The sequence below is a fragment of the Petromyzon marinus genome (assembly GCF_048934315.1).
Source record: "Petromyzon marinus isolate PM22_M1 ecotype Great Lakes invasive population chromosome 75 unlocalized genomic scaffold, UKy_Petmar_22M1.pri1.0 chr75_unloc.4, whole genome shotgun sequence".
Classification (NCBI taxonomy): Eukaryota; Metazoa; Chordata; class Hyperoartia; order Petromyzontiformes; family Petromyzontidae; genus Petromyzon; species Petromyzon marinus.
Window position 1 is genome coordinate 183,046 of NW_027422616.1, and position 25,307 is coordinate 208,352.

Here is a 25,307-nt window from a genome sequence, read left to right on the forward strand (position 1 = left end):
ACTCACTCACTCACCCACTCGCCCACCCACTCGCCCACCCACTCACCTCACCCACTCACCTCACCCACCCCACTCACCCGCTCACCCCACTCACCCACCCCACTCACTCACCCGCTCACCCCACTCACCCACCCCACTCACCCACTCACCCACCAACCCACCCACTCGCCCACCCACGGGCTCACCCGCCCACCCACCGACTAGACGCTCTCACCCTTTGCTCCCCCCCTACTCCCCCCACCACACCCCCCCACCACCTTAGATGCTGTCGCTGGTGCTGATGCACAAACCGTTCCGCCACTCACTCACCCACCCACCCACTCACCCACCCACTCACTCACTCACTCACCCACCCACCCCACCCACCAACTCACCCACCCACTCACTCACCCACTCATTCACTCATCCACTCACTCGCCTACTCACCCACTCACTCACCCGCTCACCACCCCACCCACCCCACCCCACCCCACCCACCCCACCCCACCCACCCCACTCACCAACTCACTCATTCACTCATCCACTCACTCACCAACTCACTCGCCTACTCACTCACTCGCTCACCCGCTCACCCACCCACCCCACCCACCCCACCCACCCCACTCACTCACCCCACTCACTCACCCACCCACCCACCCACTCACCAACCCACCCACTCACCAACCCACCCACTCACCCACCCACTCACCAAGCCACCCACTTGCCCCACCCACTCACCCACCCCACTCACTCACCCACTCACCCCACTCACCCACCCCACTCACTCACCCACTCACCAACCCACCCCACTCACTCACCCACTCACCCACCAACCCACCCACTCTCCCACCCACCGGCTCACCCGCCCACCCACCCACCGACTAGACGCTCTCACCCTTTGCTCCCCCCCCACTCCCCCCACCACACCCCCCCACCACCTTAGATGCTGTCGCTGGTGCTGATGCACAAACCGTTCCGTCACTCACTCACCTACTCACCCACCAACTCACTCATCCACTCATTCACTCATCCACTCACTCAACAACTCACTTGCCTACTCACTCACTCGCTCACCCGCTCACCCACCCCACCCACCCCACCCCACTCACTCACTCACTCACCCACTCACCCACCCACTCACCTCACCCACCCCACTCACCCACCCCACTCACTCACCCACCCACTCACTCACCCACCCACTCACCCACCCCACTCACTCACCCACTCACTCACCAACTCACTCGCCTACTCGCTCACCCACCCACCCCACCCCACTCACTCACTCACTCACCCACCCACTCACTCACCCACCCCACTCACTCACCCACTCACCAACCCACCCACCGGCTCACCCACCCACCGACTAGACGCTCTCACCCTTTGCTCCCCCCCCACTCCCCCCACCACACCCCCCCACCACCTTAGATGCTGTCGCTGGTGCTGATGCACAAACCGTTCCGCCACTCACTCACCCACCCACCCCACCAACTCACTCACCCACTCACTCACCCACTCACTCACCCACTCATTCACTCATCCACTCACTCACCAACTCACTCGCCTACTCACTCACCCACTCACCCCCCCACTCACCCCCCACTCACCCCCCCACTCACCCACTCACTCACTCACCCACTCACCCACTCACCCACCCACCCACTCACTCACCCACCCACTCACCCACCCTACTCACTCACCCACCCCACTCACTCACCCACTCACCCACTCACCCACCCACTCGCCCACCCACCGGCTCACTCACCACTCACTCACCCATTCGCTCACCCACCCACTCAACAACCCACCCACTCTCCCACCCACGGGCTCACCCACCCACCGACTAGACGCTCTCACCCTTTGCTCCCCCCCCCACCACACCCCCCCACCACCTTAGATGCTGTCGCTGGTGCTGATGCACAAACCGTTCCGTCACTCACTCACCCACCCACCCCACCAACTCACCCACCCACCCCACTCACTCACTCACCACACTCACCCACTCACCTCACCCACTCACCTCACCCCACCCACTCACCCCACCCACCCCACTCACCCACCCCACTCACCCACCCCACCCACTCACCTCACCCACCCCACTCACCCACCCCACTCACCCACCCCACTCACTCACCCACTCACCAACTCACCCACTCGCCCACCCACCGGCTCACACGCCCACTCACCAACCCACCCACTCACCCCACTCACTCACCCACCCACTCACCCACCCCACTCACTCACCCACTCACCAACACACCCACTCGCCCACCCACCGGCTCACCCACCCACCCACCGACTAGACGCTCTCACCCTTTGCTCCCCCCCCCACCACACCCCCCCACCACCTTAGATGCTGTCGCTGGTGCTGATGCACAAACCGTTCCGCCACCCACTCACCCACCCACCCACCCCACCAACTCGCTCACCCACTCACTCACCCACTCACTCACCCACTCATTCACTCATCCACTCACTCACCAACTCACTCGCCTACTCACTCACCCGCTCACCCGCTCACCCACCCACCCCACCCCACTCACTCACCCCACCCACTCACTCACCCGCCCCACTCACCCACCCCACTCACTCACCCACTCACCAACCCACTCACTCACCCCCCACTCACCAACCCACCCACTCACCAACCCACCCACTCACCCACCCACTCACCAAGCCACCCACTCGCCCCACCACTCACCCACCCCACTCACTCACCCACTCACCCCACTCACCCACCCCACTCACTCACCCACTCACCCACCCCACTCACTCACCCACTCACCAACCCACCCCACTCACTCACCCACTCACCCACCAACCCACCCACTCTCCCACCCACCGGCTCACCCGCCCACCCACCCACCGACTAGACGCTCTCACCCTTTCCTCCCCCCCCCACCACACCCCCCCACCACACCCCCCCACCACCTTAGATGCTGTCGCTGGTGCTGATGCACAAACCGTTCCGCCACTCACTCACCCACCCACCCACTCACTCACTCACCCACCCACCCCACCAACTCGCTCACCCACTCACTCACCCACTCATTCACTCATCCACTCACTCACCAACTCACCCACTCACTCACCCACCCACCCACCGACTAGACGCTCTCACCCTTTCCTCCCCCCCCACTCCCCCCACCACACCCCCCCCCCCACCACTCCCCCCACCCACCACTCCCCCCACCACCTTAGATGCTGTCGCTGGTGCTGATGCACAAACCGTTCCGCCACCCGGGGACCCCACGATCGCTGGCCCAGCAGCTGACCGCGCCAGCCCAGGGTGGCGCTGGCGATGCCACGGACGTGGGCAGCATCACCCTGGCGCTGCGCACGCTGGGCACATTTGAGTTTGAGGGTGGGTGGGGTGTGGTGGGTGGGGTGGGTTGGGTGGGGTGAGTGGGAGGGGTGAGTGGGTGGGTGGTGAGTGGGGTGAGTGGGTGAGTGGGTGGGTGAGTGGGGTGAGTGAGTGAGTGAGTGGGGTGAGTGGGGTGGGTGGGTGGGTGGAGTGGGTGGAGTGGGTGGAGTGGGGTGAGTGGGGTGAGTGGGGTGAGTGGGGGTGAGTGGGGTGAGTGGGGTGAGTGGGGTGAGTGGGGTGAGTGGGGTGAGTGGGGTGAGTGGGGTGAGTGGGTGAGTGGGTGGGTGGGGTGGGTGAGTGGGTGAGTGGGTGGGTGGGGGGGTGAGTGAGTGGGTGAGTGGGGTGGGTGGGGTGAGTGGGGTGGGTGGGTGAGGTGAGTGAGTGAGTGAGTGGGTGAGTGGGTGGGTGGGGTGAGTGAGTGGGTGGGTGAGTGGGGGGTGGGTGAGTGAGTGGGGTGGGGTGGGGTAGGTAGGTGGGATGGGTGGGTGAGTGGGTGGGTGGGGTGGGTGAGTGAGTGAGTGGGTGAGTGGGTGGGTGGGGTGGGTGAGTGGGTGGGTGGGTGGGTGAGTGGGTGGGTGGGGTGAGTGGGGTGGGTGAGTGAGTGAGTGGGTGAGTGGGTGGGTGGGGTGGGTGAGTGGGTGGGTGGGTGGGTGAGTGGGTGGGTGGGGTGAGTGGGGTGGGTGAGTGGGTGGGTGGGTGGGTGGGGTGAGTGGGTGGGGTGAGTGAGTGAGTGAGTGGGTGGGGTGAATGGGTGAGTGAGTGAGTGAGTGGGGTGGGTGAGTGAGTGGGTGAGCGAGTGGGTGAGTGAGTGAGTGGGTGAGTGAGTGGGTGGAGTGGGTGGGTGAGTGGGTGAGTGAGTGGGTGGGTGAGTGAGTGGGTGGGTGGGGTGGGTGAGTGGGTGAGTGGGGTGGGGTGGGTGGGGTGAGTGAGTGGGGTGAGTGAGTGGGGTGAGTGGGTGGGGTGGGTGAGTGGGTTGAGTGGGGTGGGTGAGTGAGTGGGGTGGGTGAGTGGGTGAGTGGGGTGGGTGAGTGGGTGAGTGGGGTGGGGTGGGTGGGTGAGTGAGTGAGTGAGTGGGTGAGTGGGTGAGTGGGTGAGTGAGTGGGTGGGGTGGGGTGAGTGGGTGAGTGAGTGGGGTGAGTGGGTGAGTGAGTGGGGTGGGGTGAGTGAGTGTGTGAGTGAGTGGAGTGAGTGAGTGGGTGGGTGAGTGAGTGAGTGAGTTGGGTGAGTGGGTGAGTGGGTGGGGTGGGGTGGGTGGGTGAGTGGGTGAGTGGGTGAGTGAGTGGGGTGAGTGGGTGGGGTGGGTGAGTGGGTTGAGTGGGGTGGGTGAGTGAGTGGGGTGGGTGAGTGGGTGAGTGGGGTGGGTGAGTGGGTGAGTGGGTGAGTGAGTGAGTGAGTGGGGTGGGTGGGGTGGTGAGTGGGTGGGTGAGTGGGGGGGTGAGTGAGTGAGTGAGTGGGTGGGGTGAATGGGTGAGTGAGTGAGTGGGGTGGGTGAGTGAGTGGGTGAGTGGGGTGGGTGAGTGAGTGAGTGGGGTGAGTGGGGTGAGTGGGTGGGGTGAGTGGGTGAGTGGGTGAGTGGTGTGAGTGGGGTGAGTGGGTGAGTGAGTGGGGTGGGGTGGGTGAGTGGGGTGAGTGGGGTGGGGTGGGTGAGTGGGTGGGGTGGGTGAGTGGGTGGGGTGGGTGAGTGAGTGGGTGAGTGGGTGAGTGAGTGGGGTGAGTGGGTGAGTGTTTAGGTGGGTGGGCGAGTGGATTCGTGAGTGAGTGGATGAGTAGGTGAGTGAGCGAACGGGCGAGCGAATGGACGGGCGAGCGAGCGAAGCAGCTGTGGAGGTGTCCACCTCCACTCCTCCCGTCCTCATCTCCCCCCCCCACCACCACCACCACCCCCCCACCACCACCCCCCCACCAACCCCCCCCCCACATATTCGTAGGCCACCCGCTCACCCAGTTCGTGCGTCACTGCGCGGGTCACTTCCTCGCGAGCGAGCACAAGGACATCCGCATGGAGGCGGCCCGGACCTGCTCCTACCTCCTCACCCCCTCCATCAACATGCTGAGCAGCCACGGCCACCTCGTCAGCCAGACCGCCATGCGAGTCGTGGCCGAGGTGCTCGCCAAGCTCCTCGTCGTGGGCATCACCGACCCGGGTGAGTGGGTGGGTGGGTGGGTTGGTTGGTGGGTGGGTTGGTGGGTTGGTGGGTTGGTGGGTGAGTGAGTGGGTTGGTGAGTTGGTGAGTGGGTTGGTGAGTTGGTGAGTGGGTTGGTGGGTGGGTTGGTGAGTGGGTTGGTTGGTTGGTGAGTGGGTGGGTTGGTGGGTGAGTGGGTTGGTGGGTGGGTTGGTGAGTGGGTTGGTGTGTTGGTGGGTGAGTGGGTGGGTTGGTGAGTGGGTGGGTGGGTGAGTGGGTGAGTGGGCGGGTGGGTTGGTGGGTGAGTGGATGGGTGGGTTGGTGGGTGGGTGGGTGGGTTGGTGGGTGAGTGGGTGGGTGGGTTGGTGAGTGGGTGGGTGGGTTGGTGAGTGGGTGGGTGGGTTGGTGAGTGGGTGGGTGGGTTGGTGAGTGAGTGGGTTGGTGAGTGGGTGAGTGGGTGGGTGAGTGGGTGGGTGGGTTGGTGGGTGAGTGAGTGGGTGGGTTGGTGAGTGGGTGGGTTGGTGGGTGAGTGGGTTGGTGGGTGAGTGGGTGAGTGGGTTGGTTGGTGAGTGGGTGGGTGGGTTGGTTGGTGAGTGGGTGGGTTGGTTGGTGAGTGGGTTGGTGGGTTGGTGAGTGGGTGGGTGGGTTAGTGGGTGAGTGGGTGGGTGGGTTGGTAGGTGAGTGGGTGGGTGGGTGGGTTGGTGGGTGAGTGGGTTGGTGGGTGAGTTGGTGGGTGGGTTGGCTAGTGGGTGGGTTGGTGAGTGGGTGAGTGGGTGGGTTGGTGGGTGAGTGGGTGGGTTGGTGGGTGGGTGGGTGGGTTGGTGAGTGGGTGGGTGAGTGGGTTGGTGGGTTGGTGGGTGGGTTGGTGAGTGGGTTGGTGGGTGCGTGGGTGAGTGGGTGGGTGAGTGATTGGGTTGGTGGGTTGGTGAGTGGGTGAGTGGGTGAGTGGGTGGGTGAGTGGTTGGGTTGGTGAGTGGTTGGGTTGGTGAGTGGTTGGGTTGGTGAGTGGTTGGGTTGGTGAGTGGTTGGGTTGGTGAGTGGTTGGGTGGGTTGGTGAGTGGGTTGGTGGGTTGGTGAGTGGGTTGGTGGGTTGGTGAGTGGGTGGGTGGGTGGGTGAGTGGGTGGGTGGGTTGGTTGGTGGGTGAGTGGGTGGGTGGGTGAGTGGGTGGGTGGGTTGGTGAGTGGGTGAGTGAGTGGGTGAGTGGTTGGTGAGTGAGTGGGTTGGTGGGTGAGTGAGTGGTTGGTTGGTGAGTGGTTGGGTTGGTGAGTGGATTCGTGGGTTGGTGAGTGGGTGGGTGGGTTGGTGAGTGGGTGGGTGGGTTGGTGAGTGGGTGAGTGGGTTGTGGGTGGGTTGTGGGTGGGTGAGTTGGTGGGTGGGTGAGTGAGTGAGTGGGTGGGTGGGTGATGGTGGTGGGTGGGTGGGTGAGTGGGTGGGTGGGTGGGTGAGTGGGTGGGTGGGGTTGGTGAGTGGGTGGGTGGGTTGGTGAGTGGGTGAGTGGGTGGGTGAGTGGGTTGGTGAGTGAGTGGTTTAGTGAGTGGGTGGGTGGGTTGGTGAGTGGGTGGGTGGGCAGGTGGGTTGGTGGGTGGGTGGGTGGGCAGGTGTTGGTGGGTGGGGTTGGTTGGTGGGTGGGTGGGTGGGTGAGTGGGTGGTGGGTGGGTGAGTGGGTGGTGGGTGGGTGGTGGGTGTGGGTGGGTTGGGGTTGGTGGGTGGGTGGGTTGGTGAGTGGGTGAGTGGGTGGGTGAGTGGGTGGGTGGGTGGTGGGTGAGTGGGTTGGTGAGTGGGTTGGTGAGTGGGTGGGTGGGTGGGTGTGTTGGTGGCCGGGTGCCCCCCCCTCTTTGCCGAGTGGACCATAGCCTGCCAGTCTCCCTCCACCCTCGCCCCGCTCGCCCCGCTCCCCCCGCTCAGACCCCGACATCCGCTACTGCGTCCTCGCCTCGCTGGACGACCGCTTTGACGCCCACCTGGCGCAGGCTGAGTCGCTGCAGTCGCTCTTCGTCGCCCTCAGCGACGAGGTCTTCGAGATCCGCGAGCTCGCCATCTGCACCGTGGGCCGCCTGTCGGCCATCAACCCGGCCTACGTCATGCCCTTCCTGCGCAAGACGCTCATCCAGGTGGGGCTGCCGGAGGCTGGGCTCTACCGCAGACTGGGCTCTACCATAGACTGGGCTCTACCATAGACTGGGCTACTACTATAGACTGGGCTACTGTAGGCTGGGCTCTACCGTAGACTGGGCTACTACTATAGACTGGGCTACCGTAGACTGGGCTAGTGTAGACTGGGCTACTGTAGACTGGGCTCTACCGTAGACTGGGCTACTGTAGACTGGGCTACTATAGGCTGGGCTCTACCATAGACTGGGCTCTACCGTAGACTGGGCTAGTGTAGACTGGGCTACTTTAGACTGGGCTAGTGTAGACTGGGCTCTACCGTAGACTGGGCTCTACCGTAGACTGGGCTCTACCGTAGACTGGGCTCTACCATAGACTGGGCTACTGTAGACTGGGCTCTACTGTAGACTGGGCTAGTGTAGACTGGGCTACTATAGACTGGGCTACTATAGACTGGGCTACTATAGACTGGGCTACAGTAGACTGGGCTACTGTAGACTGGGCTACTATAGACTGGGCTACTATAGACTGGGCTAGTGTAGACTGGGCTACTGTAGACTGGGCTACTGTAGACTGGGCTACCGTAGACTGGGCTACTGTAGACTGGGCTACTGTAGACTGGGCTACTGTAGACTGGGCTACTGTAGACTGGGCTACAGTAGACTGGGCTACAGTAGACTGGGCTACCGTAGACTGGGCTACCGTAGACTGGGCTACCGTAGACTGGGCTACTATTGACTGGGCTACTATAGACTGGGCTACTATAGTCTGGGCTCTACTATAGACTGGGCTACTATAGACTGGGCTACTATAGACTGGGCTAGTGTAGACTGGGCTACTATAGACTGGGCTACTGTAGACTGGGCTACTGTAGACTGGGCTAGTGTAGACTGGGCTACTATAGACTGGGCTACCGTAGACTGGGCTAGTGTAGACTGGGCTACTATAGACTGGGCTACCGTAGACTGGGCTACCATAGACTGGGCTACCGTAGACTGGGCTACTGTAGACTGGGCTACTATAGACTGGGCTACTATAGACTGGGCTACTATAGACTGGGCTCAACTATAGACTGGGCTACTATAGACTGGGCTACCGTAGACTGGGCTACCATAGACTGGGCTACCGTAGACTGGGCTACTGTAGACTGGGCTACTATAGACTGGGCTACTATAGACTGGGCTACTATAGACTGGGCTCAACTATAGACTGGGCTACTATAGACTGGGCTACTGTAGACTGGGCTACTATAGACTGGGCTAGTGTAGACTGGGCTACTGTAGACTGGGCTACTATAGACTGGGCTACTATAGACTGGGCTCTACTATAGACTGGGCTCTACCGTAGACTGGGCTCTACCATAGACTAGGCTCTACCGTAGACTGGGCTACTATAGACTGGGCTACTATAGATTGGGCTCTACTATAGACTGGGCTCTACCATAGACTAGGCTCTACCGTAGACTGGGCTACTATAGACTGGGCTACCGTAGACTGGGCTCTACCGCAGACTGGGCTCTACCATAGACTGGGCTACTATAGACTGGGCTACCGTAGACTGGGCTCTACCGCAGACTGGGCTCTACCGTAGACTGGGCTACTATAGACTGGGCTACCGTAGACTGGGCTCTACCATAGACTGGGCTCTACCATAGACTGGGCTCTACCACAGACTGGGCTCTACCACAGACTGGGCTCTACCATAGACTGGGCTCTACCATAGACTGGGCTCTACCATAGACTGGGCTCTACCACAGACTGGGCTCTACTATAGACTGGGCTCTACTATAGACTGGGCTCTACCGCAGACTGGGCTCTACTGTAGACTGGGATCTACCTTAGACTGGGCTACTATAGACTGGGCTCTACCGTAGACTGGGCTACCGTAGACTGGGCTCTACCGCAGACTGGGCTCTACTGTAGACTGGGATCTACCATAGACTGGGCTACCGTAGACTGGGCTCTACTATAGACTGGGCTCTACCATAGACTGGGCTCTACTATAGACTGGGCTCTACCGTAGACTGGGCTCTACCGAAGACTGGGCTACTATAGACTGGGCTACTGTAGACTGGGCTACTATAGACTGGGCTACTGTAGACTGGGCTACTGTAGACTGGGCTACTGTAGACTGGGCTACTGTAGACTGGGCTACTGTAGACTGGGCTACTGTAGGCTGGGCTCTACCGTAGACTGAGCTACTATAGACTGGGCTACTATAGGCTGGGCTCTACCATAGACTGGGCTCTACCGTAGACTGGGATCTACCATAGACTGGGCTCTACCGTAGACTGAGCTACTATAGACTGGGCTACCGTAGACTGGGCTCTACCATAGACTGGGCTCTACCATAGACTGGGCTCTACTATAGACTGGGCTCTACTATAGACTGGGCTCTACCACAGACTGGGCTCTACCATAGACTGGGCTCTACCGTAGACTGAGCTACTATAGACTGGGCTACCGTAGACTGGGCTACCATAGACTGGGCTCTACCATAGACTGGGCTACCGTAGACTGGGCTCTACCATAGACTAGGCTCTACCGTAGACTGGGCTCTACTATAGACTGGGCTACCGTAGACTGGGCTAGTGTAGACTGGGCTACCGTAGACTGGGCTACTATAGACTGGGCTCTACCGTAGACTGGGCTCTACTGTAGACTAGGCTCTACCGTAGACTGGGCTCTACCATAGACTGGGCTACCGTAGACTGGGCTAGTGTAGACTGGGCTACTGTAGACTGGGCTACCGTAGACTGGGCTACTATAGACTGGGCTACTATAGACTGGGCTCTACCGTAGACTGGGCTACCGTAGACTGGGCTACCATAGACTGGGCTACTATAGGCTGGGCTACTATAGACTGGGCTACTGTAGATTGGGCTACTGTAGACTGGGCTACTATAGACTGGGCTACTATAGACTGGGCTACTATAGACTGGGCTACTATAGACTGGGCTACTATAGACTGGGCTACTGTAGACTGGGCTACCGTAGACTGGGCTACTATAGGCTGGGCTACTGTAGACTGGGCTACTGTAGACTGGGCTACTATAGACTGGGCTACTGTAGACTGGGCTACTGTAGACTGGGCTACTGTAGACTGGGCTACCTTAGACTGGGCTACCGTAGACTGGGCTACCGTAGACTGGGCTACCGTAGACAGGGCTACCGTAGACTGGGCTACTATAGACTGGGCTACTATAGACTGGGCTACTGTAGACTGGGCTACTGTAGACTGGGCTACTGTAGACTGGGCTACTGTAGACTGGGCTACCGTAGACTGGGCTACCATAGACTGGGCTACTATAGACTGGGCTACTGTAGACTGGGCTACCGTAGACTGGGCTACTATAGACTGGGCTACTGTAGACTGGGCTACTGTAGACTGGGCTACTGTAGACTGGGCTACTATAGACTAGGCTACTGTAGACTGGGCTACTGTAGACTGGGCTACCGTAGACTGGGCTACCATAGACTGGGCTACTGTAGACTGGGCTACTGTAGACTGGGCTACTGTAGACTGGGCTACTGTAGACTGGGCTACTGTAGACTGGGCTACTGTAGACTGGGCTACCGTAGACTGGGCTACCGTAGACTGGGCTACCGTAGACAGGGCTACCGTAGACAGGGCTACCGTAGACTGGGCTACTATAGACTGGGCTACTATAGACTGGGCTACTGTAGACTGGGCTACTGTAGACTGGGCTACTGTAGACTGGGCTACTGTAGAGTGGACTCTAGGCTTACTGCTCGCTTAGCTGACATCACCCCCCACCCTCCCCCCCCACCCTCCCCCCCACCCTCCCCCCCCATTCCCCCCCACCCTCCCCCCACCCTTCCCCCCACCCTTCCCCCCACCATTCCCCCCACCATTCCCCCCCACTCCAGATCCTCACGGAGCTGGAGCACAGTGGCGTGGGTCGCAACAAGGAGCAAGGTGCCAGGATGCTGGGCCACCTGGTGGGGCACGCTCCCCGCCTCATACGCCCATACATGGAGCCCGTGCTCAAGGTGCGTGGGCGGGTGGGTGGGTGAGAGGGTGAGAGGGTGGGTTGGTGGGTGGGTGAGTGGGTGGGTGGGCGGGTGGGTGAGAGGGGGGGTGAGAGGGTGGGTGGGTGAGAGGGTGCGTGGGTGGGTGGGTGAGTGGGTGAGAGGGTAGGTGAGAGGGTGGGCGAGTGGGTGGGTGAGAGGGTAGGTGAGAGAGTGGGTGGGTGAGAGGGTAGGTGAGAGGGTGCGTGGGTGGGTGGGCGAGTGGGTGGGTGAGAGGGCGGGTGGGTGGGTGAGAGGGCGGGTGGGTGAGTGGGTGGGTGGGTGAGAGGGTGGATGAGAGGGCGGGTGAGTGGGTGTGTGGGTGGATGAGAGGGTGGGTGAGAGGGTGCGTGGGTGGGTGAGAGGGTGCGTGGGTGGGTGAGTGGGCGGGTGGGCGAGTGGGTGGGTGAGCGGTGGGTGGGTGAGAGGGCGGGTTGAGTGGGTGTGTGGGTGGATGAGAGGGTGGGTGAGAGGGTGCGTGGGTGGGTGAGAGGGCGGGTGGGTGAGTGGGTGGGTGAGAGGGTGGGTGGGCGAGTGAGTGGGTGAGTGTGTGGGTGGGCGAGTGGGTGGGTGTGTGGGTGAGTGGGCGAGTGGGCGAGCGGGTGGGTGGGTTGTTGGGTGGGCGGGTTGTTGGGTGGGCGAGTGGGTGCGCGAGTGGGTGGGTGAGTGTGTGGGCGAGTGGGTGGGTGGGTGAGCGAGTGGGTGGGTGAGTGGGCTACTCACCCACGGTCAACTCTGTGCAGGCTCTGATCCCCAAACTCAAGGACCCGGATCCCAACCCGGGAGTCGTCATCTGTGTCCTGGCTACGGTCGGAGAACTTGCACAGGTGATCGTCTCCTTCCCCCGAGTCTCTACTACACCCCGAGTCTCTACTACACCCTGAGTCTCTACTACACCCCGAGTCTCTACTACACCCTGAGTCTCTACTACACCCTGAGTCTCTACAACACCCTGAGTCTCTACTACACCCCGAGTCTCTACTACATCCTGAGTCTCCGCTACACCCCGAGTCTCTGCTACACCCTGAGTCTCTACTACACCCTGAGTCTCTACTACACCCCGAGTCTCTGCTACACCCTGAGTCTCTACTACACCCTGAGTCTCTACAACACCCTGAGTCTCTACTACACCCCGAGTCTCTACTACATCCTGAGTCTCCGCTACACCCCGAGTCTCTGCTACACCCTGAGTCTCTACTACACCCTGAGTCTCTACTACACCCCGAGTCTCTGCTACACCCTGAGTCTCTACTACACCCCGAGTCTCTACTACACCCCGAGTCTTCGCTACACCCCGAGTCTCTGCTACACGCTGAGTCTCTGCTACACCCTGAGTCTCTGCTACACCCTGAGTCTCTACTACACCCCGAGTCTCCACTACACCCCGAGTCTCTACTACACCCTGCGTCTCTACTACACCCCGAGTCTCTACTACACCCTGAGGCTACTACTACACCCTGAGTCTCTACTACACCCTGAGTCTCTGCTACACCCTGAGTCTCTGCTACACCCTGAGTCTCTACTACACCCTGAGTCTCTACTACACCCTGAGTCTCTACTACACTCTGAGTCTCTACTACATCCTGAGTCTCTACTACACCCTGAGTCTCTACTACACCCCGAGTCTCTACTACACCCTGAGTCTCTACGACACCCTGAGTCTCTGCTACACCCTGAGTCTCTACTACACCCTGCGTCTCTACTACACCCCGAGTCTCTGCTACACCCTGAGTCTCTGCTACACCCTGAGTCTCTACTACACCCCGAGTCTCTACTACACCCTGAGTCTCTGCTACACCCTGAGTCTCCACTACACCCTGAGTCTCTACTACACCCCGAGTCTCTGCTACACCCTGAGTCTCTACTACACACTGAGTCTCTACTACACCCTGAGTCTCTACTACACCCCGAGTCTCTACTAGACCCTGAGTCTCTACTAGACCCTGAGTCTCTACTAGACCCTGAGTCTCTACTAGACCCTGAGGCTCTGCTACACCCTGAGTCTCTGCTACACCCTGAGTCTCTGCTACACCCCGAGTCTCTACTACACCCCGAGTCTCTGCTACACCCCGAGTCTCTACTACACCCCGAGTCTCTACTACACCCCGAGTCTCTGCTACACCCAGAGTCTCTAAACTCTGCTGTTCGTGGTGGACTCCAGGTGAGCGGGCCGGAGATGCGCCACTGGATGGACGAGCTGTTCCCCATTGTGATGGACATGCTGCAAGACTCATCCTCCCTGGCCAAGCGACAGGTGCTGCACGCTCGCCCGCTCGCTCACACGCTCATCCACTCACTCGCTCAACCACTCACTCGCCCATCCGCTCACTCGCCCATCCACTCACCCGCTCATCCACTCACTCGCCCATCCACTCACACGCCCATCCACTCACTCGCCCATCCACTCACACGCCCATCCACTCACTCGCTCATCCACTCACTCGCTCAACCACTCACACGGTCATCCATTCACCCGCCCATCCACTCACTCGCCCATCCACTCACACGCTCATCCACTCACTCGCTCATCCACTCACACGGTCATCCATTCACCCGCCCATCCACTCACTCGCTCATCCACTCACTCGCTCATCCACTCACACGCCCATCCACTCACTCGCCCATCCACTCACCGGTCATCCACTCACCGCCCATCCACTCACTCGCCCATCCACTCACTCGCTCATCCACTCACTCGCCCATCCACTCACTCGCTCATCCACTCACACGGTCATCCACTCACACGCTCATCCACTCACCGGTCATCCACTCACTCGCCCATCAACTCACTCGCCCATCCACTCACTTGCCCATCCACTCACTCGCCCATCCACTCACTCGCTCATCCACTCACACGCTCAACCACTCACTCGCCCATCCACTCACACGCCCATCCACTCACTCGCCCATCCACTCACTCGCCCATCCATTCACCCGCCCATCCACTCACTCGCCCATCCACTCACTCGCCCACCCACTCACACGCCCATCCACTCACTCGCTCATCCACTCACACGCCCATCCACTCACTCGCCCATCCACTCACACGCTCATCCACTCACTCGCCCATCCACTCACTCGCCCATCCACTCACTCGCTCATCCACTCACACGCCCATCCACTCTCACGCTCATCCACTCACTCGCCCATCCACTGACCCACTCGCTCACACGCTCATCCACTCCCACGCCCATCCACTCACATGCTCATCCACTCACTCGCCCATCCACTCACTCGCCCATCCACTCACTCGCCCATCCACTCACACGCCCATCCACTCACTCGCCCATCCACTCACTCGCCCATCCACTCACTCGCTCATCCACTCACTCGCTCATCCACTCACACGCCCATCCACTCACTCGCTCATCCACTCACTCGCCCATCCACTCACTCGCCCATCCACTCACTCGCCCATCCACTCTACACGGGTCTGTGTATCTCCCTGTCTCTCTGTGTCTCTCTGTGTGTGTCTCTATCTCTCTGTCTGTGTCTTTCTCTGTGTGTGTCTCTCTCTGTGTGTGTCTCTGTATCTGTGTCTCTCTGTGTGTGTCTCTGTGTCTGTGTGTCTCTGTGTCTCTATGTGTCTCTATGTGTCTCTCTGTGTCTGTGTGTGTCTCTATGTCTCTCTGTGTGCATCTCTCTGTGTGTGTCTCTGTGTCTCTATGTGTCTCTGTCTCTCTGTGTCTGTCTGTGTGTGTGTCTATCTCTCTGTGTCTCTCTGTGTGTGTCTCTCTGTGTGTGTCTCTGTGTCTCCTTCTGTGTGTGTCTCTGTCTCTCTCTGTGTGTGTCTCTCTGTCTGTGTCTCTCTCTCTGTGCCTCTCTGTGTGTGTCTCTCTGTGTGTGTCTCTCTGTGTGTGTGTCTCTGTGTCTCTGTGTGTGTCTCTAGGTAGCTCTGTGGACACTGGGACAGCTGGTGGCCAGCACTGGCTATGTGGTAGAGCCATACCGACGGTACCCATCCCTCTCTCTCTGTGTCTCTCTGTGTGTGTCTCTCTGTGTGTGTCTCTCTGTGTGTGTGTCTCTGTGTCTCTGTGTGTGTCTCTAGGTAGCTCTGTGGACACTGGGACAGCTGGTGGCCAGCACTGGCTATGTGGTAGAGCCGTACCGACGGTACCCATCCCTCTCTCTCTGTGTCTCTCTGTGTGTGTCTCTCTGTGTGTGTCTCTCTGTGTGTGTGTCTCTGTGTCTCTGTGTGTGTCTCTAGGTAGCTCTGTGGACACTGGGACAGCTGGTGGCCAGCACGGGCTATGTGGTAGAGCCGTACCGACGGTACCCATCCCTCTCTCTGTGTGTGTCTCTGTGTGTGTCTCTGTGTGTCTCTCTGTGTGTGTCTCTGTGTGTGTCTCTCTGTGTGTGTCTCTAGGTAGCTCTGTGGACACTGGGACAGCTGGTGGCCAGCACGGGCTATGTGGTAGAGCCGTACCGACGGTACCCATCCCTCTCTCTGTGTGTGTCTCTGTGTGTGTCTCTGTGTGTGTCTCTGTGTGTCTCTCTGTGTGTGTCTCTGTGTGTCTCTGTGTGTCTCTAGGTAGCTCTGTGGACACTGGGACAGCTGGTGGCCAGCACGGGCTATGTGGTAGAGCCGTACCGACGGTACCCATCCCTCCTAGACGTCCTTCTCAGCTTCCTCAAGACAGAGCAGTCGCACGGCATCCGTAGGGAGGTAGGGACAGCTGACACTGGGGAGGTCACCTGGGTGGTGATGGTGGTGGTGGTGGTGATGGTGGTGGTGATGGTGGTGATGATGGTGGTGATGGTGGTGGTGGTGATGGTGGTGATGGTGGTGATGGTGATGGTGGTGATGGTGGTGGTGATGGTGGTGGTGATGGTGGTGGTGGTGGTGATGGTGGTGGTGGTGCTGATGATGGTGGTGATGGTGGTTATGGTGGTGATGGTGGTGGTGGTGATGGTGGTGATGGTGGTGATGAGGATGGTGATGGTGATGATGATGGTGGTGGTGGTGGTGGTGATGATGGTGGTGATGGTGGTGATGGTGTTGGTGGTGGTGATGGTGGTGATGAGGATGGTGGTGGTGGTGGTGGTGATGAGGATGGTGATGATGGTGGTGGTGGTGGTGGTGATGGTGGTGGTGATGGTGAGGATGGTGATGGTGATAGTAGTGGTGATGATGGTGGTGGTGGTGATGGTGGTGATGATGATGATGGTGTTGGTGATGATGGTGATGATGGTGATGGTGGTACTGATTGTAGTGGTGCTGATGATGCTGATGATGATGATGCTGATGATGGCGGTGATGATGATGACGGTGCTGATGATGATGGTACTGATGATGATGATGCTGCTGATGATGGTGCTGATGATGATGATGGTGCTGATGTTGATGATGGTATTGCTACGTTAGTCTCAGGAGGGATGTTGGGGCCACTGTGGGTGCCCTTTAACCCCTCCCCCTGCCACCCCTCCCCCCACCCCTCCCCCCATCCCCCCCGCCCCTCCCCCCACCCCCTCCCCCCCACCCCCCTCCCCCCACGCCCCTCCCCCCATCCCCCCCACCCCCTCCCCCCCAAGGCGATTCGTGTGCTGGGCCTCCTGGGAGCCCTGGACCCGTTCAGGCACAAGGTGAACATTGGGATGATCGACCAATCACGGGAGGCCACAGCCGTCAGCATGACGGAGGGGAAGTCCAGTCCAGACGCCGCTGGTGAGCTCACCAACACTCACCAACACTCACCAACACTCACCAACACTCACCAGTACTCACCAGTACTCACCAACACTCACCAACACTCACCAGTACTCACCAACACTCACCAACACTCACCAGTACTCACCAACACTCACCAACACTCACCAACACTCACCACTCACTACTCACCAGTACTACTCACCAACACTCACCAACACTCACCAGTACTCACCAACACTCACCAACACTCACCAACAGTACTACTCACCAACACTCACCAACACTCACCAACACTACTCACCAACACTCACCAACACTCACCAACACTCACCAACACTACTCACCAACACTCACCAACACTACTCACCAACACTCACCAGTACTCACCAACACTCACCAACACTCACCAACACTCACCAACACTACTCACCAGTACTTACCAACACTACTCACCAACACTCACCAACACTCACCAACACTCACCACTACTACTCACCAACACTCACCAACACTCACCAACACTCACCAACACTTCTCACCAACACTCACCAACACTCACCAACACTCACCAACACTACTCACCAACACTCACCAGTACTCACCAACACTCACCAACACTCACCAACACTCACCAATACTCACCAATACTCACCAACACTCACCAACACTCACCAACACTCACCACTACTACTCACCAACACTCACCAACACTCACCAACACTCACCAACACTCACCACTACTCACCAACACTACTCACCAACACTCACCAACACTCACCAACACTCACCAACACTACTCACCAACACTCACCAACACTCACCAGTACTCACCAACACTCACCACTACTACTCACCAACACTACTCACCAATACTCACCAACACTCACCAACACTCACCAACACTCACCAACACTACTCACCAACACTCACCAACACTCACCAACACTCACCAGTACTCACCACTACTCACCAACACTCACCAACACTACTCACCACTACTACTCACCAACACTCACCAACACTCACCAACACTACTCACCAACACTCACCAGTACTCACCAACACTCACCAACACTCACCAACACTCACCAACACTCACCAGTACTCACCAACACTCACCAACACTCACCAACACTACTCACCACTACTCACCAACACTCACCAGTACTCACCAACACTCACCAACACTCACCAACACTCACCAACAGTACTACTCACCACTACTACTCACCAACACTCACCAACACTCACCAACACTACTCACCACTACTCACCAACACTCACCAGTACTCACCAACACTCACCAACACTACTCACCAACACTCACCAACACTCACCACTACTCACCAACACTCACCAACACTCACCAACACTCATCAACAGTACCACTCACCAACACTCACCAACACTCACCAACACTACTCACCAACACTCACCACTACTCACCACTACTACTCACCAACACTCACCAACACTCACCAACACTCACCAACACTACTCACCACTACTCACCAACACTCACCAGTACTCACCAACACTCACCAACACTCACCAACAGTACTACTCACCAACACTCACCAACACTCACCACTACTACTCACCAACACTCACCAACACTCACCAACACTCACCACTACTCACCACTACTCACCAACACTCACCAACACTACTCGCCACTACTCACCAACACTCACCAACACTCACCACTACTACTCACCAACACTCACCACCACTCACCACTACTACTCACCAGTACTCACCAACACTCACCAACACTCACCAACACTACTCACCACTACTCACCACTACTCACCAGTACTCACCACTCACTACTCACCACTCACTACTCAGCACTCACCACCACTCACCACCACTCATCACTCAGCACTCACAACTCACCACTACTCACCACTCACCAGTACTCACTACTCACCACTTAGTACTCACCACCACTCGCCAGTACTCACCACTCACCAGTACTCACCACTCAGCACTCACCACTCACCAGAACTCACCACCACTCACCACCACTCAGCACTCACCACTCACCACCACTCACCACCACTCACCACCACTCACTTCTCACTACTCACTCACCAGCACTCAGTACTCACCACTCACCAGTACTCACCAGTACTCACTACTCACTACTCACCACTTAGTACTCACCACCACTCACCAGTACTTACCACTCACCAGTACTCACCACTCACCAGTACTCACCACTCACCACTCACCACCACTCACCAGCACTCACCACCACTCACCAGCACTCACCACCACTCACCACTCGGCCCCCCACTCACCGCCAGCACCACTCGCCAGCACCGCCGCTCACCACCGCCGCTCACCACCGCTCACCACCGCTCACCACCACCGCTCACCACCGCTCACCCCCTGTGTCACCCCCTCCTAGCGGGAGACTACAGCGCCAGCGAGATGCTTGTCAACATGGGCAACGTGCTGCTGGAGGAGTTCTACCGCTCACCACACTGTCACTCACCACCGCTCACCACCGCTCACCACCACCGCTCACCACCACCGCTCACCCCCTGTGTCACCCCCTCCTAGCGGGAGACTACAGCGCCTCCGAGATGCTTGTCAACATGGGGCAACGTGGCTCTGGATGAGTTCTACCGCTCACCACCGCTCACCACCACCGCTCACCACCGCTCACCACCGCTCACCACCACCGCTCACCCCCTGTGTCACCCTCACCCCTCTCCTAGCGCGAGACTACAGCGCCAGCGAGATGCTTGTCAACATGGGCAACGTGGCTCTGGATGAGTTCTACCGCTCACCACCACTCACCACCACCACTCACCACCACCACTCACCACCGCTCACCCCCTGTGTCACCCCCGTCCTAGCGGGAGACTACAGTGCCTCCGAGATGCTTGTCAACATGGGCAACGTGCCTCTGGATGAGTTCTACCGCTCACCACCGCTCACCACCACCACTCACCACCGCTCACCCCCTGTGTCACCCCCTCCTAGCGGGAGACTACAGCGCCAGCGAGATGCTTGTCAACATGGGCAACGTGCTGCTGGAGGAGTTCTACCGCTCACCACACTGTCACTCACCACCGCTCACCACCGCTCACCACCACCGCTCACCACCACCGCTCACCCCCTGTGTCACCCCCTCCTAGCGGGAGACTACAGCGCCTCCGAGATGCTTGTCAACATGGGGCAACGTGGCTCTGGATGAGTTCTACCGCTCACCACCGCTCACCACCACCACTCACCACCGCTCACCCCCTGTGTCACCCTCACCCCGTCCTAGCGGGAGACTACAGCGCCAGTGAGATGCTTGTCAACATGGGCAACGTGCCTCTGGAGGAGTTCTACCGCTCACCACCGCTCACCACCACCGCTCACCACCGCTCACCACCGCTCACCACCACCGCTCACCCCCTGTGTCACCCTCACCCCTCTCCTAGCGCGAGACTACAGCGCCAGCGAGATGCTTGTCAACATGGGGCAACGTGGCTCTGGATGAGTTCTACCGCTCACCACCACTCACCACCACCGCTCACCACCACCGCTCACCCCCTGTGTAACCCTCACCCCTCTCCTAGCGGGAGACTACAGCGCCAGCGAGATGCTTGTCAACATGGGCAACGTGCCTCTGGATGAGTTCTACCGCTCACCACCGCTCACCACCACCACTCACCACCGCTCACCCCTGTGTCACCCCCTCCTAGCGGGAGACTACAGTGCCTCCGAGATGCTTGTCAACATGGGCAACGTGCCTCTGGAGGAGTTGTACCGCTCACCACCGCTCACCACCGCTCACCACCGCTCACCACCGCTCACCCCCTGTGTCACCCCCCTCCTAGCGGGAGACTACAGCGCCAGCGAGATGCTTGTCAACATGGGGCAACGTGGCTCTGGAGGAGTTGTACCGCTCACCACCGCTCACCACCGCTCACCACCACTCACCACCGCTCACCCCCTGTGTCACCCCCCTCCTAGCGGGAGACTACAGCGCCAGCGAGATGCTTGTCAACATGGGCAACGTGCCTCTTGAGGAGTTCTACCGCTCACCACCACTCACCACCGCTCACCACCACCGCTCACCACCGCTCACCGCCTGTGTAACCCTCACCCCTCTCCTAGCGGGAGACTACAGCGCCAGCGAGATGCTTGTCAACATGGGCAACGTGCCTCTGGAGGAGTTCCACCGCTCACCACCACCGCTCACCACCACCGCTCACCCCCTGTGTCACCCCCCTCCTAGCGGGAGACTACAGTGCCTCCGAGATGCTTGTCAACATGGGCAACGTGCCTCTTGAGGAGTTCTACCGCTCACCACCGCTCACCACACTGTCACTCACCACCGCTCACCACCGCTCACCCCCTGTGTCACCCCCCTCCTAGCGGGAGACTACAGTGCCTCCGAGATGCTTGTGAACATGGGCAACGTGCCTCTTGAGGAGTTCTACCGCTCACCACACTGTCGCTCACCACCGCTCACCACCACCGCTCACCACCACCGCTCACCCCCTGTGTCACCCTCACCCCCTCTCCTAGCGGGAGACTACAGCGCCAGCGAGATGCTTGTCAACATGGGGCAACGTGCCTCTGGAGGAGTTCTACCGCTCACCACACTGTCGCTCACCACTGTGTCGCTCACCACCACCACTCACCACCACCGCTCACCCCCTGTGTCACCCCCTCCTAGCGGGAGACTACAGCGCCAGCGAGATGCTTGTCAACATGGGGCAACGTGGCTCTGGATGAGTTCTACCGCTCACCACACTGTCACTCACCACCGCTCACCACCGCTCACCACCACCACTCACCACCACCACTGACCCCCTGTGTCACCCCCTCCTAGCGGGAGACTACAGCGCCTCCGAGATGCTTGTCAACATGGGCAACGTGCCTCTGGAGGAGTTGTACCGCTCACCACACTGTCACTCACCACCGCTCACCACCGCTCACCACCACCACTCACCACCACCACTGACCCCCTGTGTCACCCCCTCCTAGCGGGAGACTACAGCGCCAGCGAGATGCTTGTCAACATGGGGCAACTTGCCGCTGGAGGAGTTCTACCGCTCACCACACTGTCACTCACCACCGCTCACCACCGCTCACCCCCTGTGTCACCCCCCTCCTAGCGGGAGACTACAGTGCCTCCGAGATGCTTGTCAACATGGGCAACGTGCCTCTTGAGGAGTTCCACCGCTCACCACCGCTCACCACCACCACTCACCACCGCTCACCACCGCTCACCACCACTCACCACCGCTCACCACCGCTCACCCCCTGTGTCACCCCCCTCCTAGCGGGAGACTACAGCGCCAGCGAGATGCTTGTCAACATGGGCAACGTGCCTCTTGAGGAGTTCTACCGCTCACCACCGCTCACCACCACCGCTCACCCCCTGTGTAACCCTCACCCCCCTCCTAGCGGGAGACTACAGTGCCTCCGAGATGCTTGTCAACATGGGCAACGTGCCTCTTGAGGAGTTCTACCGCTCACCACCGCTCACCACCACCGCTCACCCCCTGTGTAACCCTCACCCCCCTCCTAGCGGGAGACTACAGTGCCTCCGAGATGCTTGTCAACATGGGCAACGTGCCTCTTGAGGAGTTCTACCGCTCACCACCGCTCACCACACTGTCACTCACCACCGCTCACCACCGCTCACCCCCTGTGTCACCCCCTCCTAGCGGGAGACTACAGCGCCAGCGAGATGCTTGTCAACATGGGGCAACTTGCCGCTGGAGGAGTTCTACCGCTCACCACACTGTCACTCACCACCGCTCACCACCGCTCACCCCCTGTGTCACCCCCTCCTAGCGGGAGACTACAGCGCCTCCGAGATGCTTGTCAACATGGGGCAACGTGCCGCTGGATGAGTTCTACCGCTCACCACCGCTCACCACCGCTCACCACCAACGCTCACCACCGCTCACCCCCTGTGTCACCCCCCTCCTAGCGGGAGACTACAGCGCCAGCGAGATGCTTGTCAACATGGGGCAACGTGCCTCTTGAGGAGTTCTACCGCTCACCACCGCTCACCACCGCTCACCACCACCACTCACCACCACCGCTCACCCCCTGTGTCACCCTCACCCCCGTCCTAGCGGGAGACTACAGTGCCTCCGAGATGCTTGTCAACATGGGCAACGTGCCTCTTGAGGAGTTCTACCGCTCACCACCGCTCACCACCGCTCACCACCACCACTCACCACCACCGCTCACCCCCTGTGTAACCCTCACCCCCGTCCTAGCGGGAGACTACAGTGCCTCCGAGATGCTTGTCAACATGGGCAACGTGCCTCTTGAGGAGTTCCACCGCTCACCACCACTCACCACCGCTCACCACCGCTCACCCCCTGTGTCACCCTCACCCCTCTCCTAGCGGGAGACTACAGTGCCTCCGAGATGCTTGTCAACATGGGCAACGTGCCTCTTGAGGAGTTCTACCGCTCACCACACTGTCACTCACCACCGCTCACCACCACCGCTCACCACCACCGCTCACCCCCTGTGTGACCCCCTCCTAGCGGGAGACTACAGTGCCTCCGAGATGCTTGTCAACATGGGCAACGTGCTGCTGGAGGAGTTGTACCGCTCACCACCGCTCACCACCGCTCACCACCACCACTCACCACCGCTCACCCCCTGTGTCACCCCGTCCTAGCGGGAGACTACAGTGCCTCCGAGATGCTTGTCAACATGGGCAACGTGCCTCTTGAGGAGTTCTACCGCTCACCACCGCTCACCACCGCTCACCACCACCGCTCACCCCCTGTGTCACCCTCACCCCCCTCCTAGCGGGAGACTACAGTGCCTCCGAGATGCTTGTCAACATGGGCAACGTGGCTCTGGATGAGTTCTACCGCTCACCACCGCTCACCACCACCACTCACCACCACCACTCACCACCACCGCTCACCCCCTGTGTCACCCTCACCCCGTCCTAGCGGGAGACTACAGCGCCAGCGAGATGCTTGTCAACATGGGCAACGTGCCTCTGGAGGAGTTCCACCGCTCACCACCGCTCACCACCACCGCTCACCCCCTGTGTAACCCTCACCCCCTCCTAGCGGGAGACTACAGCGCCAGCGAGATGCTTGTCAACATGGGCAACGTGCCTCTGGAGGAGTTCCACCGCTCACCACCGCTCACCACCACCGCTCACCGCCTGTGTCACCCTCACCCCCGTCCTAGCGGGAGACTACAGTGCCTCCGAGATGCTTGTCAACATGGGCAACGTGCTGCTGGAGGAGTTGTACCACTCACCACACTGTCACTCACCACCGCTCACCACCGCTCACCCCCTGTGTCACCCCTCTCCTAGCGGGAGACTACAGTGCCTCCGAGATGCTTGTCAACATGGGCAACGTGCCTCTTGAGGAGTTCTACCGCTCACCACCACTCACCACCACCGCTCACCACCACCACTCACCCCCTGTGTCACCCCCTCCTAGCGGGAGACTACAGCGCCAGCGAGATGCTTGTCAACATGGGGCAACGTGCCTCTTGAGGAGTTCTACCGCTCACCACCGCTCACCACCGCTCACCACCACCGCTCACCCCTGTGTCACCCTCACCCCCCTCCTAGCGGGAGACTACAGTGCCTCCGAGATGCTTGTCAACATGGGCAACGTGCCTCTTGAGGAGTTCTACCCCGCCGTGGCGGTGGCTGCCCTGATGCGGGTGCTCCGCGACCCGTCCCTGGCCGGCCATCACAGCATGGTGGTTCACGCGGTGACTTTCATCTTCAAGAGTCTGGGACTCAAGGGGGTGCAGTTTCTGCCACACGTGACGCCGACCCTCCTGGCGGTCATCCGCAGCTGCGACAGCAGCGTGCGGGAGGTGAGGGTGGCGGTGGTGGTGGTGGTGGAGGTGGTGGTGAGGGTGGTGGTGGAGGTGGAGGTGGTGGTGGTGGAGGTGGTGGTGGTGGAGGTGGTGGAGGTGGTGGTGGGGGCGGTGGTGGTGGTGGTGGAGGTGGAGGTGGTGGTGGTAGTGGGGGTGGTGGTGGTGGTGGTGGTGGAGGAGGTGGTGGTGGTGTAAACGGTGGTGGAGGTGG

General features: G+C 59.8%; 1 protein-coding gene across 1 annotated transcript in view; it reads left to right on the forward strand.

The window, feature by feature from the left end:
• The window catches only part of LOC116937995 (serine/threonine-protein kinase mTOR), a 221,813-nt gene that overhangs the window by 37,690 nt on the left and 158,816 nt on the right, over nucleotides 1-25,307 (forward strand). The window contains 9 exon segments of the mRNA XM_076058486.1: nucleotides 3,178-3,340; nucleotides 5,269-5,484; nucleotides 7,370-7,575; nucleotides 11,464-11,586; nucleotides 12,348-12,431; nucleotides 13,766-13,858; nucleotides 16,136-16,270; nucleotides 17,137-17,269; nucleotides 24,846-25,093. Coding sequence (XP_075914601.1) covers nucleotides 3,178-3,340; nucleotides 5,269-5,484; nucleotides 7,370-7,575; nucleotides 11,464-11,586; nucleotides 12,348-12,431; nucleotides 13,766-13,858; nucleotides 16,136-16,270; nucleotides 17,137-17,269; nucleotides 24,846-25,093 — 1,401 coding nt within the window.